Source organism: Abramis brama, assembly GCF_963993115.1.
Source record: "Abramis brama genome assembly, chromosome: 18".
Lineage (NCBI taxonomy): Eukaryota > Metazoa > Chordata > Actinopteri > Cypriniformes > Leuciscidae > Abramis > Abramis brama.
The window spans coordinates 11,991,693-12,013,428 of record NC_139980.1 but is presented as its reverse complement, the minus strand read 5'-3'; the positions used below and the strand labels follow the sequence as shown (position 1 = coordinate 12,013,428).

General features: G+C 36.1%; 1 protein-coding gene across 1 annotated transcript; it reads right to left on the bottom strand.

The window, feature by feature from the left end:
- Positions 1-2,996: 2,996 nt before the first annotated feature.
- prkchb (protein kinase C, eta, b) lies at positions 2,997-18,173 on the bottom strand. Its single transcript, XM_084091226.1, has 14 exons — positions 17,540-18,173; positions 14,574-14,637; positions 13,725-13,881; positions 13,598-13,632; positions 13,426-13,505; positions 13,204-13,333; positions 12,982-13,112; positions 12,703-12,849; positions 12,398-12,571; positions 10,927-11,081; positions 6,849-6,987; positions 6,537-6,725; positions 4,559-4,705; positions 2,997-3,410 (listed from the first exon to the last, which is right to left on the bottom strand). The coding sequence occupies exons 1-14, from the start codon at positions 17,879-17,881 to the stop codon at positions 3,264-3,266; spliced, it is 2,037 nt and encodes a 678-aa protein (XP_083947352.1). The 5' UTR covers positions 17,882-18,173; the 3' UTR covers positions 2,997-3,263.
- Positions 18,174-21,736: the final 3,563 nt, after the last annotated feature.

Sequence of the window (21,736 nt, the reverse complement as noted above, 5' to 3'; positions counted from 1 at the left end):
TGCAAACGACCCTAGGTTGAAATGACTCTGAACCATCCCTTTAATTAACATCAGTACTTATTTGAGTAAGTACAATGTAACTACGTCACCTTAAAATAAAGTGTAACTTCAGGTCCTTTTAATGATTATTTATAAGTGGTAGTTTAGATTCATATGTAAATGCACATATTTAAGCTCACAATTCTGTCAAATTCACTTAAAGATAAAATTGTTCCAGTATTCCATGAAAATAGTTGTTAATGCTGTTTATAAACTGTGTCAGTGGATACAGCATCATAGGAGTTAAGTGTCAGGTCCAGCCAAGGCCATATGGAAGGTTTCTGATGTGGAGGCAGTGACTGTTATTGACTCATGATCACTGAGAGACATAACCAGATGGACAACATGACTGAAAAACCAATGAAACTGAAATAATCTAATGGTTTGTGCATGACCAAACATATATGATAAGATCACCTGACTGTATAAAGAGTGATACATGTTTTTAATATGGATATATGAAAGAAAAGATTGGAGCTTGTGTGTCAATTTGCTGTTTTAACCAAGTTTCAGTCTACCAGCACCTGACAGCTTTGATCAAACCTTTAAGCAAAGAAGTTGCTTTAGCAGGTGTTAAACTCTTTCACCTGTCAAAGTGGGTTGTGAAGGGCTTTAAGGCTCTAAAAATAAGCAGTTGCTTTCTCTCTGCAATTCAGGAAAGATTAGAGGAATTATCAGGTTGCTGTTGGGAAAAGTTTCATCAAAAGCAATCAGCTTATCCTTTACTGCAAAATAACACTGTAAACACTGTTATAAATCATTTATTTCCCAGTACCGTCATCTTTTGTAACATTGTGCAGGTGACTGTAACTGACCAAGATGTTTGTTTTTAATAGTTAAGCATTTGAAATGAAGGTGGAAAAGTGAACAGCCAAACTCTACTGAAGACCGCAGAAAACATCCAAGCTCCTGAATTAGCTGAGACATATTTCAGTTCCAGTAAGAGCTTAGTCTGCTTGCCAAAACCATTACTTTTGAATTTGAATGTAATACAATTGGCACATGTCTTACTAGAGGAACCCAGTGAACTTCTCAGCAGTGCTGACTCAATGAATGGTTTGAGTCATGAAGCATCCATCCAGCCAGACATGGCTGGTTTTTGGCAGTTTAACACCATACGCCTAACTGGGAAAATCACCAGAGCACCTGACTGCAAGTCAAAACATTTCACACACAATCACTGAAGATTCAGATTTCATCATATGGCCTGCAGGAAAATGGTCTTGGAAACAATATCAACATTGGTTACAGAGTGAAACATAATGTAAGTGAATGGAGCCAATCCGTAAATGTTAAAATACTCATTGTTTCAATACACTGTAAAAAATGATCGTAATTTTAACGGTGAAAAACTGTTAATTGGTTAACAGAAAGTTTCCGTACTATATACGGTAAATAACTGTGATAGATGTAATGGTACATTTGATGGTCTGGTACAAAACACTCAGGCATGACACTGTAAAAAATTAAACAGCGATTTTTACGGTAAAAAACCGGCAGCTGTGGTTGCCAGTAGGCCTACTTTACCGTCAAAAATACGGTAGCAACGTTATTGGTTTTACAGACTTAACTTAAAATTTACAGTAATAAACCGTAATTCATTATCTGATATAATGTGAATTTAACGTCCTATTGAAGTATTAATATCTGTTTTGTACCATTGTAATACACTGATAACCAACAATCACAGCAGTGATGAGTCACATGATCAATCAAAGCTCATCACAAGCAGCTCTTCCGCAAGAAATGTAATAATAATATAATAGAAGCTGCACAGTGTCATTCACACAAGTTATTCTATCACAGTTATTTACCGTATATAGTACGGAAACAGTTTTTCACTGTAGCATTTTTACAGACTTTTACCGTTAAAATCACGATCATTTTTTACAGTGCAGCTCAAATAATACACAAATTTGAAAATAATGAATGTGCTTTTATAAAATTATGAGCTTTACATGTTTTCTTACAAATCATCCAAAAAAATGCCCACATTCACTTTCATTGTAAGTGACTCATCGTAACCGTGTTTTTGTTGTTTTTTACAGAAAATGAGTAAAAAATATTAGCATTATGCCACAAATGCTGTTGACTGATGATCTTAACCTGTAGCCTACAGAACCCGCAATATTCCTTGAATCTGGCATATATATAACTAGTACCAAAAATAAAGTGCTGGACAATAAACAAGCAGACCAATACATTTTCTTCACTATCTCAGAAGTGAAGATGTTTGTCTATCTCAAACATGTTTGTCACTATAACTCACTATCACTTATATTGTCTGCCAGAACATGATGCCAAAGAAAATGTGTCAGAGGCAGAGCCACAGAGTTTCCAGTTAAACTGGTTTAGGGCAAGTGTGTAAAACCCCATATTGGGTAATTCACCAAGTCACTTTTAACAATAGAATGCTTGAATAGCAAACCCCCCCCCCCCCCCCAAAAAAACCAATCCCTTCAACCAAATTTTCAGACATGAAATTTAAGCATAAACAATCAAAAGGAAAAAAGCAGATGAATGGGGCCATTAGTCCAGTTGTATAAGCTGGTTACTGAATGAAATTGAAATGAGTTGGCAGTGTCAAATCGACCTGACTCTAAATATGGATAATGTTCATAATAGCATCCTAATCTCATTAATCTCATCAAAGTGAGCAGCACTATTGTGCATTATGAGTGCATTAACGCTGCTTCAAATACAGGGTGAGTTCGTGAGAACAACAAATAAATCGAGGGTAATAAATAATTCATGGAGGATTTGCAGGCCTACAGATAAATGTGACATGACCGCAGCTGTTTGTCTTTGAGGTGTAAAGGATATATTATTTTGTTTTTCTCATGAAAATTTAATGTTTCTATCTCAAGCCACAGATCCCCTGATTCATTATTCAATACTGGACAGGTGATATGTGTCACATGTGGTTTAGGTAAACCAAAATTGTTCTTTACAATCTGTTACAAAAGGAATTTTCAAGTTTATTACTCAGACTTCAGTTAGCAATACTTTACAATACATAAATTAACTCATTGCAATAACTCAATAACAACAACAATAGCACTGGATGGTGCTGTGGAGTATATTGCATTTCCTTCTTCTAAATTTTGAATCGTCTCCATATTTTTGTCGTAGCAACAAGTCTGTCAACGGAGTGCATTACAACAAGTTCGCTAGAGAGAGTTGATAAGGGAAAGTAACATAATCTAAATAAGCCTTGGCTAATGTTAGTTCCATCGCAGCTCTGGAGCTGTGTAAGTGAAGTCTTTAAAATTGTCCTGGTGGAAAGGGAAAAGGCTGTCCTCTATTGGTGTAAGACAGGGTTCCTCTTGGGTGAAGTCAGGGTCAAAATTTGCCACATCCTCAATAGATTCCTACAAACCAAAACCAAAACATTATTTTTGACCAATATTAACACTTTTCAAATTAATCGGATATTGGTTATTTAATGTCACATCAGCTGATAAATAGCATAATTTGGTGCATCTATGAAGAATAGCACTCAACAACAGTATTTTACTGGTAAAGTAACTAAAGTAATTTTACTTAAATCACTTAAACGTTCACTTTAAGTATGTATATATATATAATTAAATATATTAATATAAGTATTGTAAAATGTCTTCAATTCTATCAAACAATTTTGTAAATATAATGGAATAAATAATAATAATAATCAAGGCTATTTGTTACAGTGTGGAGGTGGATCCAAATTAGCGATCAAAGACTTCAGATTTTGCATTGGTTAACATGAACTAACTATAATCAATATATTTTTACAGCATTTATTAACCTTTGTTAATGTTATAAAATGTACATGTTCATGTTATTTTACAATACATTAAAGGTGGGGTATGTGATTCTCTTTTTTGTCGATTTTTTCAAAATCACTTGAAATCCTATTCCTAACCCACTTACAGCCACTGAGTTAGAAGCACTGAAATGAAAATTAAGCAATTTAATCATCTGTGGAACGGGCAAAACTCCAGCCAATCATTTCCAAGACCACCTAGAATCATTGGACAGTAAGTTCGTCAATCAAACGGTCGTATCATACCCCCACCCCCCTCCCCCCATTCGGATGGGTGGAGTCAGGGCCAGCGTTGGAGCAAATAAGGTAGGACCATTTGAGTTGTGTATTTTCAAAATCTGCCGGCCGTTTTGCAAATCCCATACCCTACCTTTAACTGATGTTAAAAAATAAAACTTTTGATCTTAAAAATGTATTAGTAAATGTTGAGATTAACATGAACCGAGATCAATAAATGCTGTGGACATATTGTTCGTTGTAACTCATGGTAAATAATGTTGTTAACTAATGTCAACAAATGAACCCTTATTAATGTGTTACCAGTGTTTTATTAAATAAATTAAAATGAAATAAATTAAAATAAATCAGTAATCAAAAATTGGTTCTGATTATTCAATATAAAGAAAGTCCATAACTGAATCAATATTGGTCAGTGTCTACATACAACACACAGAAGAGAATTAAACAGTAGAAGTGCAGAGGTAGGCTTACTATTCGAGGTGTGAACGGTGGTGTGATCTCTCGTTTGTTCAGCTTCTCCCAGTCCAGTCCTGTGAAAAACGGGTGTGCAGTGATGGCCTCTTCCCCTCCATCTCTTTCCATGCAGCCTAACCGACACGCTGGGTCTCTGGTGAGTAACTGGGTAGATAGCAAACACAAATCTTCATTATTAAGCTTTCGAACACAGTGCTTGAAGAGGGCACTTGCTCAGTCTTTCAAATAAATGCAAATGCTGTAAAAAAAAAAAAAGTGGTAACAAATGTTACCTTAAAGTGGGACTTCTACCTGATTTCACAGAAAATGTTTGTTTTTTTGCTATAAATGAATGTACTGTATATAAGTTGGTTCAGTTATGTCAAATAGCATTGTAGACTTGAATAAAACCAATTAATTTAGATGTTACCATTTTTAGATTACCACTTTTTCATTGCACTTGGTTGCCAAAATGGTCTCTGTCATACTGGTCTGCAACATTTACTGTCCACAATACTGCATAGATCAGATCACTGACTTAAGCCCTTGGAAAGGAGATTTTGGGATATTACTCCACTAATACAAGAAGACCTCTACTTAGTCACGTGATGTTAATCCTTCTACCATGACACAGCTCTTTAACCCTTCATGGAGCACAATGTAACGAGGCACAAAGGGCAGGGATAGCCTGTGATAGTGACATCTTGGGTCAAACAGCAGCAATGGGGTCTGCTCACAGGCTGTGCTCTCTGCTCCTTATTAGCCTCATCATGTTTTACTGGTGCTTACATATCAGGGCCAAGACCCTCAGAACAGCCAAGAAACATGTTCACTCTGAGCTCTTTAAATGAAGCAAGATTTGAGGTTATTCTGGTGAGAAGAAGAATCAGAGCTTGTTGAAGACTAGAACAGAATCAGGTTTCAGTATGAAGGCTTTTTTATGAAATGTTTGCACAATGGTAGAGGAAGAGAGTGGTTTAATCATAAGACGTCACTGCCAGGAAAGTCACAGATTTCCCAACATAGCTGCCTGAGATGCAAGTTAAGACTCTGGATTGTGTCCTTAGAGTAAATGTAAAGAGACTGGTGTAGTAAAAGTCAGATAAATGTACTTGTAGTGCAAAACAATGGATTTGATTCAAGTGGCGCCTTTGAGTACGCTTACATTAAAGCTTTAATTGAGACAGGCCTTTCTTTGTGTGATTTCTAGATAATCAAATATTTGCATGCATCTCACCTCTGTTTGGAGCATGTGCTTAGGCCAGTTGTATTCCAATTAACGCGTAAACATACTGGACGAAATAACTGAAATACCCGATTTACATGCAAATCAATAACCCACCATGCACGTAACCGCGTTTACAAGACTGTATAAAAAAAAACAGGTTGTTGCCTGCCTGGTGGTGACGTCAAAACGTAAGCATCCATGTATTACACTCTGTTCATTATGTGAGTTGTGACATTAAATAAAGCATAAGAAACCCCAGTATTTCAGAGTATTTCAAAATGTCAGCGGGAAAGACTCTCCTCTAGTATTTGAGGTTTCTACAACTGTACCACTTGTCCTGTGGCTGCATGAGATGAGAACACATTTTTTATACTTCTTGGGTCAAGAAAAAGCCAGAGTTTACTCGCCTACCGTGAAACACTCGCTGTGGCTGGATGTGCTTAATCTGCCATATAAGGATGTATTTCTCTCACATGTCACACTTCAGTAAGCTGACAGAACGCAGATTAAGAGTTTACATGCTGGGAGAAATCGTGGAAATGGGCAAAAATCTAGCTGTGTCGATCAGTTTATTCTTAAGCTGTTTATGACCTTTCGGCATTAAAGGAAAAAGGTTTAACGCGTTTACATGACCACACACGTTGTCGGCTTATTAAGCGTTATCGGGTTAAGAGCGTGCATTTTATAAAGACAAATTGTTTTGGTCTGACTTATTTTAAGTCATCATGTGTAATCAATCTGATTGTTTGACTGCAGATCTGGACTCACTCCTCTAAGGATGTCCTCTGCCTCGTTGCTGAGCCAGGATGAATAAATGATCTCTTCTTTGAGGATGCACTCAAACAGCTCGTCCTCAGTCTCCGCTTCAAATGGAGCATGTCCCGACAGCATCTCATAAAGCAGCACGCCCAGAGCCCACCAGTCCACTGATACGCCATACAGCTCCTCCAGGATGATCTGAGAGAGACACACAGCATTAAACATCTACATGTGAAGAGAACGCACACACACACACACACACACACACACGCACACACACATTAACCATCATCTTATATATCCTCTTATTGTAATGTTCACCTCAGGTGCAATATAATCTGGAGTCCCACAGAAGGTGCTAGTAAGTTTTCCATTAAAGATTTCCTCTTTGCACATGCCAAAATCTGCCAGTTTGCAGTGGCCATGTCTGTCCAGGAGAATATTGTCCAGTTTCAAGTCCCTTTAAAACACAAAACAGAATGACAAAACTCAAATTATTAATAAATAGTAAAATAGCAATGGGTGTAACCATCAAGTAAGTGACAACAAGGTAAAAGTTATTATTATTAAATAACAATAATTAATCATTTACTTTTTTTTTACAGATGTAAAAATGTTTTTCTGCACTTTCTTCACTTATTTTGAGACAAAATGTGTGCAATTCTGCTGAAAGGATTTAAACGTTAAAATGCATCAAATGAAGCAAAAAGTAATACACTCTTATCGGAAGCTAAAAGCATTATTGAATGCTTTACATAGCCAACATATTTTATTAAACAGCTGACGGATTTGTATAATTTTATGAATGAAAGAAATTACAACTGTAATTTATGTGTGCCTACACATAAGTCATAAATAACAAGCTGAAAGACAGCCTGCGGTAGCACGAACAATGTAAACTAAATATCACAAAACATACAATAGTGAATAACAAATGAGGTTCACAGAGTTCAAATGGTATTGACGCACAATGACAAATGAGCGTGTACTGCAATGCTTGCATGCTTGACACAAGTGTGTAGTATCATTCAGTCTCCTGTCATCAGAGAAGGAAAGGCCATATTGATCCAGTGGAAAAGAGAATGACGGAATGTATATTGGATTAACAGCTTCTTGTGGCCAAAGGTTTCCAAGGAAATGTGGTCTAATTTAATTAGAAAACAATTAACAGAGAACACATTGAGAGGTGACCTCTTTACTGTGTTGTTAAAAGTTCATGACTGTGCCGCATTACTTAGTAAACAACAAAGAATAGAGTGTTTTATAACAACACTATACACACATGTTGTTCCATCTCCCATTACTTCGTTCAGTCAGGGTAACACTGGAGCCTCAACACTGGACAAAATATCCCCACAAAGATGACAATATCCGAAATCCGAAGACATTTTTTGGTCCCCATGATTAAAACAGTTTATAAATCATACTAAGATATATATATATATATATATATATATATATATATATATATATATATATATATATATATATACAGACCCTTAAACTTCCATATATTATAGATTCAGGGCCCACAACTTAAACGATTTCAAGTATTTAGTTGTTTATTTGTACATAATTTGGTCTTCCAGCTCATAAAACCCACGAAAACAGGATTTCAAAAAATTAGAATATTACATGAAATCACACAGTAATTACACAGTGATACCATGGTCATTGAACCAGGTTTTGGTTATTTTGGCAGTGTGGGCAGGTGCAAATCCTACTGGAAAATGAAGGAAGCATGAAGTGCTCTGAAAATGTCCTGGTAGACGGCTGCGTTGACTCTGGATTTAATAAAGCACAGTGGACCAAAGTCCTTTTTTCTGATGAGAGCAAATTTTGCATCTCATTTGGAAACCAAGGTCCCAGAGTCTGGAGGAAGAATGGAGAGGCACACAATCCAAGATGCTTGAAGTCCAGTGTGAAGTTTCCACAGTCTGTGTTGTTTTGGGGAGCCATGTCATCGGCTGGTGTTGGTCCACTGTGCTGTCCACTCAACGCAGCCGTCTACCAGGACATTTTCAGAGCACTTCATGCTTCCTTCAGCAGACAAGCTTTATGGAGATGCTTCCTTCATTTTCCAGCAGGATTTGCACCTGCCCACACTGCCAAAAGAACCAAAACCTGGTTCAATGACCATGGTATCACTGTGTAATTACTGTGTGATTTCATGTAATATTCTAATTTTTTGAAATCCTGTTTTCGTGGGTTTTATGAGCTGGAAGCCCAAATTATGTACAAATAAACAACTAAATACTTGAAATCGTTTAAGTTGTGGGCCATGAATCTATAATCTATGGAAGTTTAACGTTTTGAATGGAATTATGGAAATAAATAAACTTTTCCATGACATTCTAATTTTTTGGAAAGGGTCTGTATATATATATTTGAAAATGTAAAAATGCAGAAAGTTTTCTGTGATGGGAGGTTTAGGGGCAGGGTTAGTTAAGGGGATAAAATATTCAGTTTGTACAGTATAAAAATCATTATGTCTATGGAAAGTGCCCATAAAACATTAAAACACAATGTGTGCGTGTATGTGAGTGTGTGTGTGTGTTTCTGGAAACTTGTGTCTTCTTGTTTCTTCTCAAATAATTTATACAAATGTTATTCTCAAGTGTTATGAATCAGATAATTTACACAAATGGAAAAGAGAAAGAAAGTCAGAGACTACTACAAAATCAAAAAGATATCTTAACTTCCTTTACTTTATGCCTAGTGAACAAGCACAGAGACATGCAGAGACTCACGCTCACAGTTTCTCACAGGGCTGGCGCTGGCAAAAATAACAGCATGGCAAACTCACCAGCCTGGCCATCAACCACAGCCCAAATCTGCAGCTGGAGGACTGGCAGAACTATTGCAGAGTCCGCAAAAATGGGCAAATCTCTGTTCTGCTTAACCATCAGTGACGTAACCGAATGCTTTCCTCTCTACGTAAAACAACCCAAGACTCTTGCAATGTTGCAACAAAAGTCTTCAAACACCAAGTATTCTGATTTAAAAAAAAAGGGTTTATCATTTAATTAAAAAAAGAATAAAACAACAAAGGAGAGTTCGTCATTTCTGATGCCCTTTTGGAAACCAGATATAATTTAGCAACGGTGGAACAATTTGAGAGGTCAATAAACACTCTGCATTTGCACTTTATCCAAGCCTCCGTGTATAACAGGCTTACTATTCAGTGAGACTAAAACACTAAAGTCATTAATGAACTCTTCATTTCCTTCATGCACTGTCCATTCTTTTTGAATAAATCCAGTATAGTCTAGTCCTCGGATTAGAGCAGAGCCAGATTACACAGCATTACAGCATCTAATATAAGATCAGGGTTAAGTAAGGTGAAGTGGAGAAGAACAGCTTGATGACACAGAGGTCAACGAATCGTTGTATTGCTGGTTTTATAAAAGGTGTGTTACAGGTTTCCCTTCAAAATCAATGCTGAAATATTGTGATGGGATTTTTAATATTTATTCAGAATAATATGTTGTGCTATATTGCACTTTGTAACAGAAAAAGAGTCATGTGATAAAAACCAGAGCAGGCCGCTCTCTCACTCTCCCTCCCTTGCTCTCTCTGTCTTTCTGAGTAAACAGCTTATGTAATAATAGCTCCATTGCATGCTGGGCAGGCCTGTGATGTCAGCTCAAGTCCACACTCAAAATGTCCCCATAGTCCTCTTACAATACAACACTGCCATCTTTCCCAGGACTCTACTCTTCTCCCCATAACCTTCACTTCACAGAAGCGTTATAATTACCCTAAAATAATTTGCTTTAAAGCCCAATAAAATCGAAAGGAAAGGTGAGAGTGGCCATAAAGAGGCCCATATGATTGTAAAGACGACAGAGGGTCAGCAAAGTTCACTGGAATTCCAGAAAAGACCCCACAGGGAAGCTTGTAAATGCTGCGAGCCTCATTTGAATGGGAAAGCAGTTTGCCAGATCTGTTTATATTTGGGCTTGGCTCGGCTCTAATACAAGGGTGATCGGAAAGCTTATTCAGGTAGACAAAGGTCATGTGATTACTGCCAGGAAGAGCTCAATGTTCCGACAAGGAATAGGAAGACTAAGTCTAGGGCGGAGACTGTCTGTAAAATCTGACGAACTGTGTCAGGACATGTGTAGACTGAACACATGCGCATGTCAAAGCAAACAACTGAAGGGCAGTTGCACTAGGGTGTGAAAATCTACAGTAATTTCAGATGAACATAATGAATTTCAAATATTCTTTCCTTCTGACAAAGGAATCACATGTTTTGTACATAAAAAAGGTCTGAAAAGATAAGCTAACTTGGACAGCTAGCTCCAAAATAATGTAGCAAAATTTAAACCAGAGAGAAAAGATAAAATAATGAGAGGAAATGTGTGACATTAACATGATCCACAGTATTCCTCACCTGTAAATTATTCCTTTGGAGTGAAGGAACATCAGGGCCGAAATGATCTCCGCGGCATAAAACTGTGCTCGTGGCTCATCAAAACGCCTGCACTTCTGGATGTGGAACATGAGGTCACCACCATTCACAAACTCCATGACAAAGAATAACCGATCCTGGGAAATGAAGAGCACAGGTTAGCAAATACAGAGAAAAATAATGTGGAAAAACATGTTATAAAGTATAAAAGAGTCAAATACAAAGGAATATATTCAATATATTCATTCTATTACTTCTTCCAGCATTAATAAACATGTAAACCTGTAATATGTACAGTATTTTAACTTGTGTTCTATAACACATTGATGCTATTAATGTAAAAATTACTATAAACAACGATTTATATATTATATTTTACACAAAACATCTATTGCAATTATAAAACATTTATTTAATATACACAACTGTTCAAAAGTTTATAAATGTCTTTACTGTCACTTTTTATCAATTTATCAATAGTATGATCAAGTGTAAGTCAACAAAAAACTTGCATCACTTCCTGTTAACGTTTTCGGCATGGAAAGCAGGAAGTGAATACCATTACTAACCAAGACGCTCCATCTACTGTCTACATTGGGTATTGCAACTGACATCACTAATTTAGATTATTTCTAAAGATGGGCTTTTGGGTGGCTTTTATTTTAAATTATGCTCTCAGAAAGTGTAGTAATCTTATGGACTGTATATCAAGTATCAGTAGCATTTGATAGCATTAAATGGACCAACTGCTAATTCAGCTGTCAGATTTTTAACCCCAGGAAATATTCTCATGAAGTTTCAGGAGACTGAAGTATGTTTCAGGAGACTGAAGATAAAACAAAAGTATTTCAGGAATTTAAACAATTTTTTTGATATGATGTCAAGGGGTTTTGCCAAAAAGCATTGTGTTTCCTGGTTGAGTGAGGGAAATGGAGTGTCTACATTCAACAACACTTGTCAATGTGGCAACCGTGATGACATAAGTTAACCTCTACTGCAAAGTCTAGCGTGATTTCTACTAGGCTCACGTTACAGATTAGCTACCCAATAACATGTCAACAAATCATACACTGAACAGAATTCACCCCTGACCGGATTACGGCATTTACTCTGGTTTCCCGAAAGCTGTTTGAGAAGCATTTCTAGATTCTTCTATTGTCCTATGAATGAAATTTTATAACAAGGAACCAAACTTTCCTTTATCAGAGTTCAGTCAATGTACACTGTAATGATACTGGTCATTTTCTGTGAGGACATTATCTGTTAAGTTACGGACATTTCCTTTACCCTAAAACACGACGCAGCGTAATGCGTAATTCAGGGTAATTCAAGGGTAAGCCTTATGTATGGAATATGGGATTTATCAAATCTTTTACAATATATTGTCATTATTTTACCTCTATTCATCATATGACATGCTATTAGCACCTTAAATCCGTTTGAGGATTCTTACCACAGTCTGAAAGCAGTAGTAGAGCTGTGTGAGAAATGGATGTTGGTGGGCCAGAGTCAGCACTCTCTTCTCAATCATGGTTGCCTCGACATCATCGTCTTGCAGTATGACATCCTTCTTCAGCATTTTCACAGCAAAGACCCTGTGGTCACTTTTTAGACGAGCCAACATCACCTACAGATGCACACATATACACATCTGTGGTTAAAAGTGCCAGGACGTTCTTAAGACATATTGAGAATTTATAATGATCAAATGCAAGGGAATGTAATCTCGGTAATGAGGCATAGTTGCATGTGCAATACCTTGCCAAAGCTGCCTTTTCCCAGCACTTGCAAGAAACTAAAGTCTTCCAGACCAACTTTAACAGTCTCGTCTTCTTGCTCCTCAAATGCTGGTGGTATGCTTTTAATGGAGTTCTGACCCTTTATTCCTGTCATGTGCAGAGAACTCTACGGAGAAAAAATACGGAGAAAAATATACTCAATGTACACAAATTTGGAGAAATATCTCACAAAGACAATAAATGTGCATATAACCAAAGCAAATATTATTGATATTCGAGATGGCTTTGATGAAGATACCTGAGAATTTCGTTTGGAGAGTGTGTTGAGCAATCCAATCTCTGACAATTTGCTGGCCAGTGCCGTACTGTTCACTCCGCAGTTGGGTGCAACATTTTGTTCACAGCGTTTGTGGATGTTCATCTTGCAACCTGAACAAATCCACACCACACAGATGACAACAACAATCTTTGACTACAAAGCAGCCGTGTATTCCAATAAGTCGAGTAAATATGTGCTTACTCTTGCAGTGGAGACCCTGTTTGATCAGGCCGTACAGGAGAGATCCGCAGTGGTTACAGTATGTGGGAACTTTGTAGTTGTGTTCTCTAAACTGGTGGGGTAAGTTGACGCTGAAGCCCTGCCTTTGGCCCTGTACACAGAATAAAATGCATGTCAAATGGATCCACAAGACATAATTTTGTCATCACACAAGCATTTACACACACTCACTCACTCTCTTACCTCATTTAAATCTTTCTTCATACGTGGACACTCACTTACAATCAAGTTATGACACCTCTTATGGACCACACACGCGCACACTAGAATAGTAAGGCAAAAAGTGAATGTTGCTATTCCTTGTATATGCATATGGGAAAATGATGATTCCACTAATATTAGTAACCATACACACCTTGACACTGATAACCTTGCTTTCCAATAACACCCCTGGGAAAAGATTATATTTTTATTACCACATGGCATCCCATACATTAATTGAGGCTATGTGCATAATGATGTGTTTTCTATGTAAGTCTCACCAAATGAAGTTTTTGCAATGGCAGCAAAAAGTAGGCTGGGGAAGGAAGGTTGCCATAAACTTATGACCGTAGACTTGGTGGACCTTTCTTCTCTTTAAAGCTTTTTGCCCCTCTCTTGTAAGTTTTTTATGGGGTCTCGGTCCATTCACAGCTTCATCTGTAATTGATGGCAACACTCAGTCAGTCAGCACAATCAAAATGCCAACAAAATTAACTGTAAAGTTAAAACTAACTGTTGTGGATAAGTACACATGAAAGTGGGACATTTACAAAGAATTATGAAAAGCTGGTTATGATGCTGACATTATTTTTTTTAGAATAAAACTTAAAAAAGAGATTGAATACTATGTTTAAAGACAAAAATATAACAACATCTTTATTAAAAGACATAAAATGGTGAAAGATTTTTTTTCTACTGTCTACTGTAAATGTTCATGGCAGATTTGTCACAGATATATACACACATAAACAAACACTTTGTATTATAATTACACATCGATAATTTATTTTTATATAAGAATAATAAAGATTTAGGTAACACTTTAGTTTAGGGTTGAATTAACTAGTTGCTTATTAGCATGCATATTACTAGGATATTGGCTATTACTTATATAAGGCACATATTAATGCCTTATTCTACATGACCATATTCTACATCCCTAATCCTATGCAAAACATAAACTTAACAACTACCTTACTAACTATTAATACGCCATAATTAGGTGTTTATTGAGGCAAAAGTTGTAGTTAATAGTTAGTTAATAGTGAGAATTGGACCCTAATCTAAAGTGTGACCAAGATTTATATTTTAAACATTAAACATATTTATAGTTAATGAAAACAGCTAACCATCTGTAAAGGAGCCGGTGAGAGAGATGGATACATACACACTTCCCTCTGGTTCCAGATTCACCTGGAAGAGGAGATAACCGGTGAGAAACAATATAATACACTTTAAAAGCACAGTAAAAACTACTGTAAGTGCTGACACTATGATAAATATCACTTTTATATCAAATATAATATCCTGTAGAGATTCATAACATTTGTGTTTAATATTTAATTTAGCAGTTGCAAAAAACAAAAAATCTTAAACATTTAAAAATATTTTTTAGTTCACATTGATTATATAAACTGTACAAATAGCATGATAGTCTGCACACAAACTGAAAATATTTAAACCAATTTTTTTTTTTTAAAGCACCAGACTTTCCACTGAGCTGATAACACTGATGTTAAAGGTGATACATTTAGCTAAATGGACATGTTTTTTTAAAGCGAAGGATGTGGCTATATTGTTTGATGTGGTTATGACCATGACAGGTCACAAAATGCTGTGAGCTTTTATTACTCTTCAATGTCTGTATGTCTTATGAGTTAAGGTTGTCTGATTAACTTTTATATTTCACTGCAGCATATTAACAGTCGTCTCTCTCCCCCCCTCTCTCTCTCTCTCTCTCTCTCTCTCTCTCTTCTATCACAATCTGTCATTCGATCTTGCCATCTAAGTCATTCTTTCGCTTCCTATCATTCAGCTTGCCCTGTGAAGTGGGAGGAATTCCTGTAATGCGAGGCAAGACGAGGAAAGCAGGACTAGCTGGTTCAGGGAGTTAAATCCATAGCACACACCATGAAGCACAACAAGTGTTTAGGGATAGAAAGGTTTAAACATTGACCCACGACACTTGAAAAGTATAAAATGTAAAGAGACAAACTCAGCAACGCATACGACACATCGTTTTCATAAGTACATACACATTATCTAGGTTGCCAGGAAACTGCAGAACAGATGCAAAGATTAACAAACTCTCAGCTGTGAAACCAAAGCAGAGGTTTAACCTACCACCAACTCAGTTATATTTGGCAGCTGGCTTTAAAATGACACCAAACCACTCAGCCGAATGGAAATCAAATCATTACAAAATGTAAACTTGAGTTCTGGTGAATGCTATTGCAAGTTGTACATGTGGAAAGCTTAAGATTTACAACATATGGGAGGTTTATGGGTCAAAGAGAGGAATCTGGCTAGTTTGGTTGAGCAGCATGTTTGCACTGGTGGTACAAGTTTGCAAGCGCGTCCCCCGCAAACACTGATAAAACCACACTTGCAAAATAACCAGCACGTTTTCTGCAACCTAAACTCTTCAAAATAAAAGTTCCAAAAGTTTTTTCCCCCCAGAAAGAACCAGAAAGACTTTATATTGTCATAATGGTAATTTTAAAATGATCAGTAAAAGTTAGGACATGAAGCTGATTTTAGGTAATTAATTTTTTTGATGGTCCACTTTAGACATTATATGCAACTTTGCAACTAGATTTAAATGAATTAACATTAGAGTATTAGCAGACTGTTATGTTAGAGTTAGGTTTTACGGTTCAGTAAAGTAGAATAAGTTGACATGTAGTTGCAGAGTTACTTATAGTCAGTATAATGTCTGTTGGGGAGTAACAGTATAAAGTGTTAGCAGATATTAAGCAGACAGTCTACTAATACTCTAATGACTGCTAGTTGACATGTAGTTGCAAAGTTACTTATATTTAGTAGAATGTCTAAAGTGGACCATCAAAATAAAGTGTTACCATATTTTAAAACTCTTATACTATACAAATGAAGCCTATAGCAAATACTGTACATACTAAAAAGTAATGATTTCATGTTCTATGCCAAATTTGTAACCTTGAAAAATGTACATTTCAGAAGTTTTAGTATGAAACATAACCTTAAACACCCACAAAAAACATCATAATCAGATTTCAAAACATAACGAGAAAAACAACTGCTTGCAAGGGCTCATTTGACCACATTTTATCACTTGGACTAGAGGGAAAGCAGACACGAGTATGTCAAACCACACATCACCGTTTACCCAATAGATGTAAGAGAAGGTGACGCTCTGAGAGTTTCCGTGATGCATGGTGGGGTGCAACATGTGGTTCTGAGCACGACCTAGTTATTGCACAGATGAAAGCGAAAGGACCCTCTGACAAGAGCACTGACAGGCCTGCAGTCAGGAAAGACTAAAACTACAAAGAAAAGGGAGCGATGGGTTCCACATCTCTCTTACTTTGCATTTCATTGCATTTTGTATGCAAATTATATCAAAGTATTAATATCAAAAGTAAAAAAAGAATGTTCAGGGAATGACTCTGAATATAACATTTAAAGAGATAGTTCACCAAAAAAATTAAATCCTTTCATCATTTACTCACCCTCAAGTTTTTCCAAACCTGTATTAATTTATTTCTTCTGCTGAGCACAAAAGAAGATATTCTGAAGAATGAGGTTAACCAAACTGCGCCCCATTGACTTACATAGTATTTTTTCCAACTTTTTTGCAACTGTTTGGTTACAAACATTCTACAAAATATCTTCTTTTGTGTTCAGCAGAAGAAAGAAATTCATACAGATTTGGAACAACTTGAGGGTGAGTAAATGATGACAGGATTTTCATTTTTAGGTGAACTATCCCTTTAAGTGTTAAGGTTCACAACGATAGATAAAATCGCATGCTGGAGGAGGTAGCCATAGCAACAGCTGCTCGATCGATGTTTCATAATTTACATGGATAAAACAAAAAAAAAATTCATGTTACAATTGTATACATCAATCACTATATCTATAATTTATCAAACAGTCAAACAGTAAATAATGGTGATGATCATGTCAACATGTCTGCCCTAAATAACTATTGTAAAACTCCTCTTGTTCCTCTGTCTTGTATGTTTATTTTTTATTTTTTATACCAAGTTACCACACCTCTAGTTATATAGCCTATAGTTAAGGAACAATTATGTTATTCACAGTGAAAACTCACCCATCCTTCAAAAGTTTGTCTTGTGTTTGATGGCACTATCAGTTCGTCAAGCTGGATTCTGTAATTTGCGACAAAATCGTCGTATCCTATAGGGGTGTTATTGAAAACAGCCAGTTCCAGCTCTTTGCCATTCGAGATGTATGGGCAGAATTCATCATCGAAGGTCGGCTTGTTGGTCTTCGATTTTGTGGCGGTTTGTCCAACTTTCAGATTATCGACTTTAACAACGATGTAAGGATCCAGGTGGGTTTTCTTATGAAAGGTGTGGCGGGTTGAAAAAGTTGTTGGTTTTAAATCCACTGCCTCCCCGATACGCAGCCTCAGATATCCGTTGAATTTCATAGTCGAAACTCCAATAGGCTATTTAATATTCGATGCAATAAACCGAACAGGCAATAAATCGAAAGATTTCACCTTTCAATTAACACTAAATCATAATAGGCTAAACTAAGTTACAAAATAATACGTTCTGAAGAAACATAGAACTGACATAGTCACAGTCAAAAACCTGAAACAGCGAAACCACAGATGAGTGCTGAGCTCTCGTAAAATTGTCAAGAGTAAACCTCCCTCTCTCTCTCTCTCTCTCTCTCTCTCTCTCTGTGTGTGTGTGTGTGTGTGTAGTTTGAGCTATGCGAAGCGTCACGAATAGATACATGAAATGGGTAGCCTACATTCCGTGTTTGTGCCGTCATCTAGTATAACTATGCAGACAATGCGAGCATAACAAAGACAAAGTCGAAGATTAGACACACCTGACTCTGTGCTTCTCCTACCAACAGACAACATGGAAATCCATTTAGAATGAATCACAATTAGGGCTAGACTCCAGTAGGTTTTTTTTTTTTTCAGTGCACAACTACTAATGATGTCTATAAGTAAATATGAAGCTTCAAAACATTAAATCTCTCTCGTTATGTAACAGGAGCATAACTGCACTGTGTAACAGGCCAACATCTTTTCCAAAGAAAACAGAGCAGAACAACTTTTAATAAGATGTCAGCTAGCACTAGAGGAAAGTGAAAGTGGAAGAGAGAGATATTTATCATTTGTGACACAAAAATGTTAAATGTGAATGTCAGCAACTGAATCTAATATCTGAAGTCTAATACAACAGGGTCAATATACTGTATGTGTGCATACACACGCCCACACAGTTTATAGAATAAAACAAAAATGGTCATTATATATATATATATATATATATATATATATATATATATATATATATATATATATATATATATAAATATGTATATATATATTCACTGTAGGCCTATATATATGCCATTTTTTCAGACCTTGAATAATGCAAAGAAAACAGGTTTATAAACATTTTTAAGCACAATATATGTTTTAAGGGTGGTTAAGAATTCAATATTTGGTGTAATAACCCTGATTTCCAATCACAGCTTTCATGCGTCTACCAGCTTGGGTGACTTTATGCCACTCCTGGCACAAAAATTTAAGCTTTGTTTGATGGCCTGTGACCTTCTATCTTCCTCTTGATCACATTCCAGAGGTTTTCAGTGGTGTTCAGGTCTGGAGATTGGGCTGGCCATGACAGGGTCTTGATCTGGTGGTCCATCCACCTTCATTGGCCTGGCTGTGCGGCATGGAGCATTGTCCTGCGGGAAAACCAATCCTTCGAGTTGGGGAACATTGTCAGACCAAAAAGAAGCAATTTCTCTTCCAGGATAGGCTTGAGTCACACACCCTTCTCAAAGACGTCACCAATCCTCCACCAAATTTCATAGTGGGTGCATGTGCAAGACACTGTGGGTTGTAGGCCTCTCCAGGCGTTGGGCAAAGCTGAAAACTGGACTAAAATCAGAATCAGGCAGATCCGATATTTATATTTCATATTAATATAATATATAATATAATAATATATTCTTTATTTCAATTAACTAAAATTTTTAATTGTTTTAGTTAACAATAACAACACTGGACCTCTTTGATGTAGCCTACAGCAAGCACATATTTTATGTAAGTTCGAGACACATGAATCATGCTTCTCGAACTTACATAAAATATTTGCCTTCTATAGTGCTATGCTCAGTTGTCCAGAAGAGGGCAGTGTTGCATAACGCTGCATTGTGGCATCAAACGTCACCTTTACCAATTTAGGTTTCTAATTTCAAAAATGCTCTTCCAGACAGTTGCGGTTCTGGCTTATTTGGTGCCCTAGGCAAAATAAGACATGTTGTCCCTCCAACACCCCCCACCTCCCCAACAGTAGGCTACGTTAATGCACATTGTCTATATATATATATATATATATATATATATATATATATATATATATATATATATATATATATATATTACAAATAGTTACAAAACGATTCTGCAAGTAACACTGAATTTTTGTAATCCCTAAAATTGTAATCCCTAATTTTAAATTCAATGCATTCAATATAATGCATTACTTTTAAAAGTAAATTTCCCCAACACTGTTAATGTGACATTAAACAAACAACAACAAAAAAAAAAAAAAAAAAAATGAAAACACAACACCTGCTTCGCCATCACAGCCCTGCAATGTGAATGTCAGCAAGTGGGCTACTGAGTTTCTATATTGGCAGCCGAACGAGTCAGGCCTCAAACTGTGAATAGCACCTCATTCATCATACTCCATAAAGAACCCCAGGGAACACGTGCACCATAACCACATGCATAAAAATAGACACTGCAGATTTACAAAGCCTCTCTCAAACACCTTCGAATGTCCGGGCATATTGATTTGAGGAGTCGACTATATGTTTCTTAAGTGGCATGAGAGCTCAGATTGCTCATGCATGTTCTTTAGTTCTAATTGTGCCATATGGTGTTTGAAACCAAACCCGAGCTTTTGCTGGTACTTATATACTAGAGGAACAATATCCACCTGCAAGCTGCTACCCATTTGCCACTGTAAAAAGTTGTAACCTGCAATTGTTACCTTAAAGAACTAATTCTTACCTGATTTTTGTTGGTAAAAAATGTATGTGTATAGGTTGATTCAGTCATGTTAAATAATATTTTTTGTATAAAACCCTCTGGTGCTCTTTTGTCAAGTGCCTCTTTTGTCATTTTTGACTGAAAATGTTTTGGTTTTTAGAATTTTTTACTTCACTGGAATGGTACGAAACTTGGTAAAGGTTTTGGCATTTGCTATGCACACACACAAAAAAATCATATACATAATTTGAAAAGGTCCTGAAAAAAAGAAAGAGTCACTTAAGACACTTGTAGCCTACTTAAATGGCTGCATTGGAAATGAATGGGAAACGAATTAAATCTAGTGGAAACGTTTGGTACTGCACCCAAACAAAATCTTACTGAAAGCTCTTTTTTATCAACCTCAAATTTGAAACACAACTTGTTTATATTTATAAAAATATATATATATTTCATATAAGAAAAATTTAAATAGCATTTCTGTGCATTTTCCCATACCAAAAAATTTAAACTTCTATAACTTAATATATATAACTCAAGTTTGGTCTCTTTTTAAAGAAGATTATTATTGAAGTGAATACGTATGTATGTATATATATATATATATATATATATATATATATATATATATATATATATATATTCACTTCAATAATAATCTTCTTTAAAAAGAGACCAAACTCGAGTCTGTGCTCCAAAACATTCAAGATATATGACAGTTTAAGTTGGACATTTAATTTTCAGGTCCATGCTCAAAAAGGGAATAAATGGAATATAACTACTGCATAAATATACTTTAGTTCCTTAAAATCCCCTAAAAACACAAAAACATATAGTACATTAATTTCATTGAAATAAAAAATTATACTGATTATTAGGGTGGTCCTTATCAAGTCCAATTTTTTTATTTCTTTTTGCAAAATGTTAGTGTCTTAACCTCTTAAACTGTTCCTTTTAACTTCAAAATTAGAAATATGCAAAAATGTTGACAAAAAAATTATATTTAGAGGTAGCTCTATCATGTGGAAGACTGCCTATGTTAAGCTGTGCGGAGTTACTGTGATATGCAAGTAATATTAAAAGTTGCTGCAAATGAACTACATTTTATTGAAATCAGAGCAACACTGACATGACAACAATGACAACAATCTCAAAAAAAGCACAAAGTTTTCAACAATCCCTCATTTCTGATGCTCAGCAGCCAGTGTTGACTTTTTGCAGTCTGGATAGATCCGTCGGTGATCTTCCACCACA

Excerpts from the sequence above, each read along its gene's own strand:
- prkchb (XM_084091226.1), bottom strand. The coding sequence starts at position 17,881 with ATGAAATTCAACGGATATCTGAGGCTGCGTATCGGGGAGGCAGTGGAT. Across the intron at positions 14,638-17,539 it reads GACAAACTTTTGAAGGATGG|GTGAATCTGGAACCAGAGGG; the intron begins GTGAGTTTTCAC and ends CTCCTCTTCCAG. Across the intron at positions 13,882-14,573 it reads CACCGGCTCCTTTACAGATG|ATGAAGCTGTGAATGGACCG; the intron begins GTTAGCTGTTTT and ends CATCAATTACAG.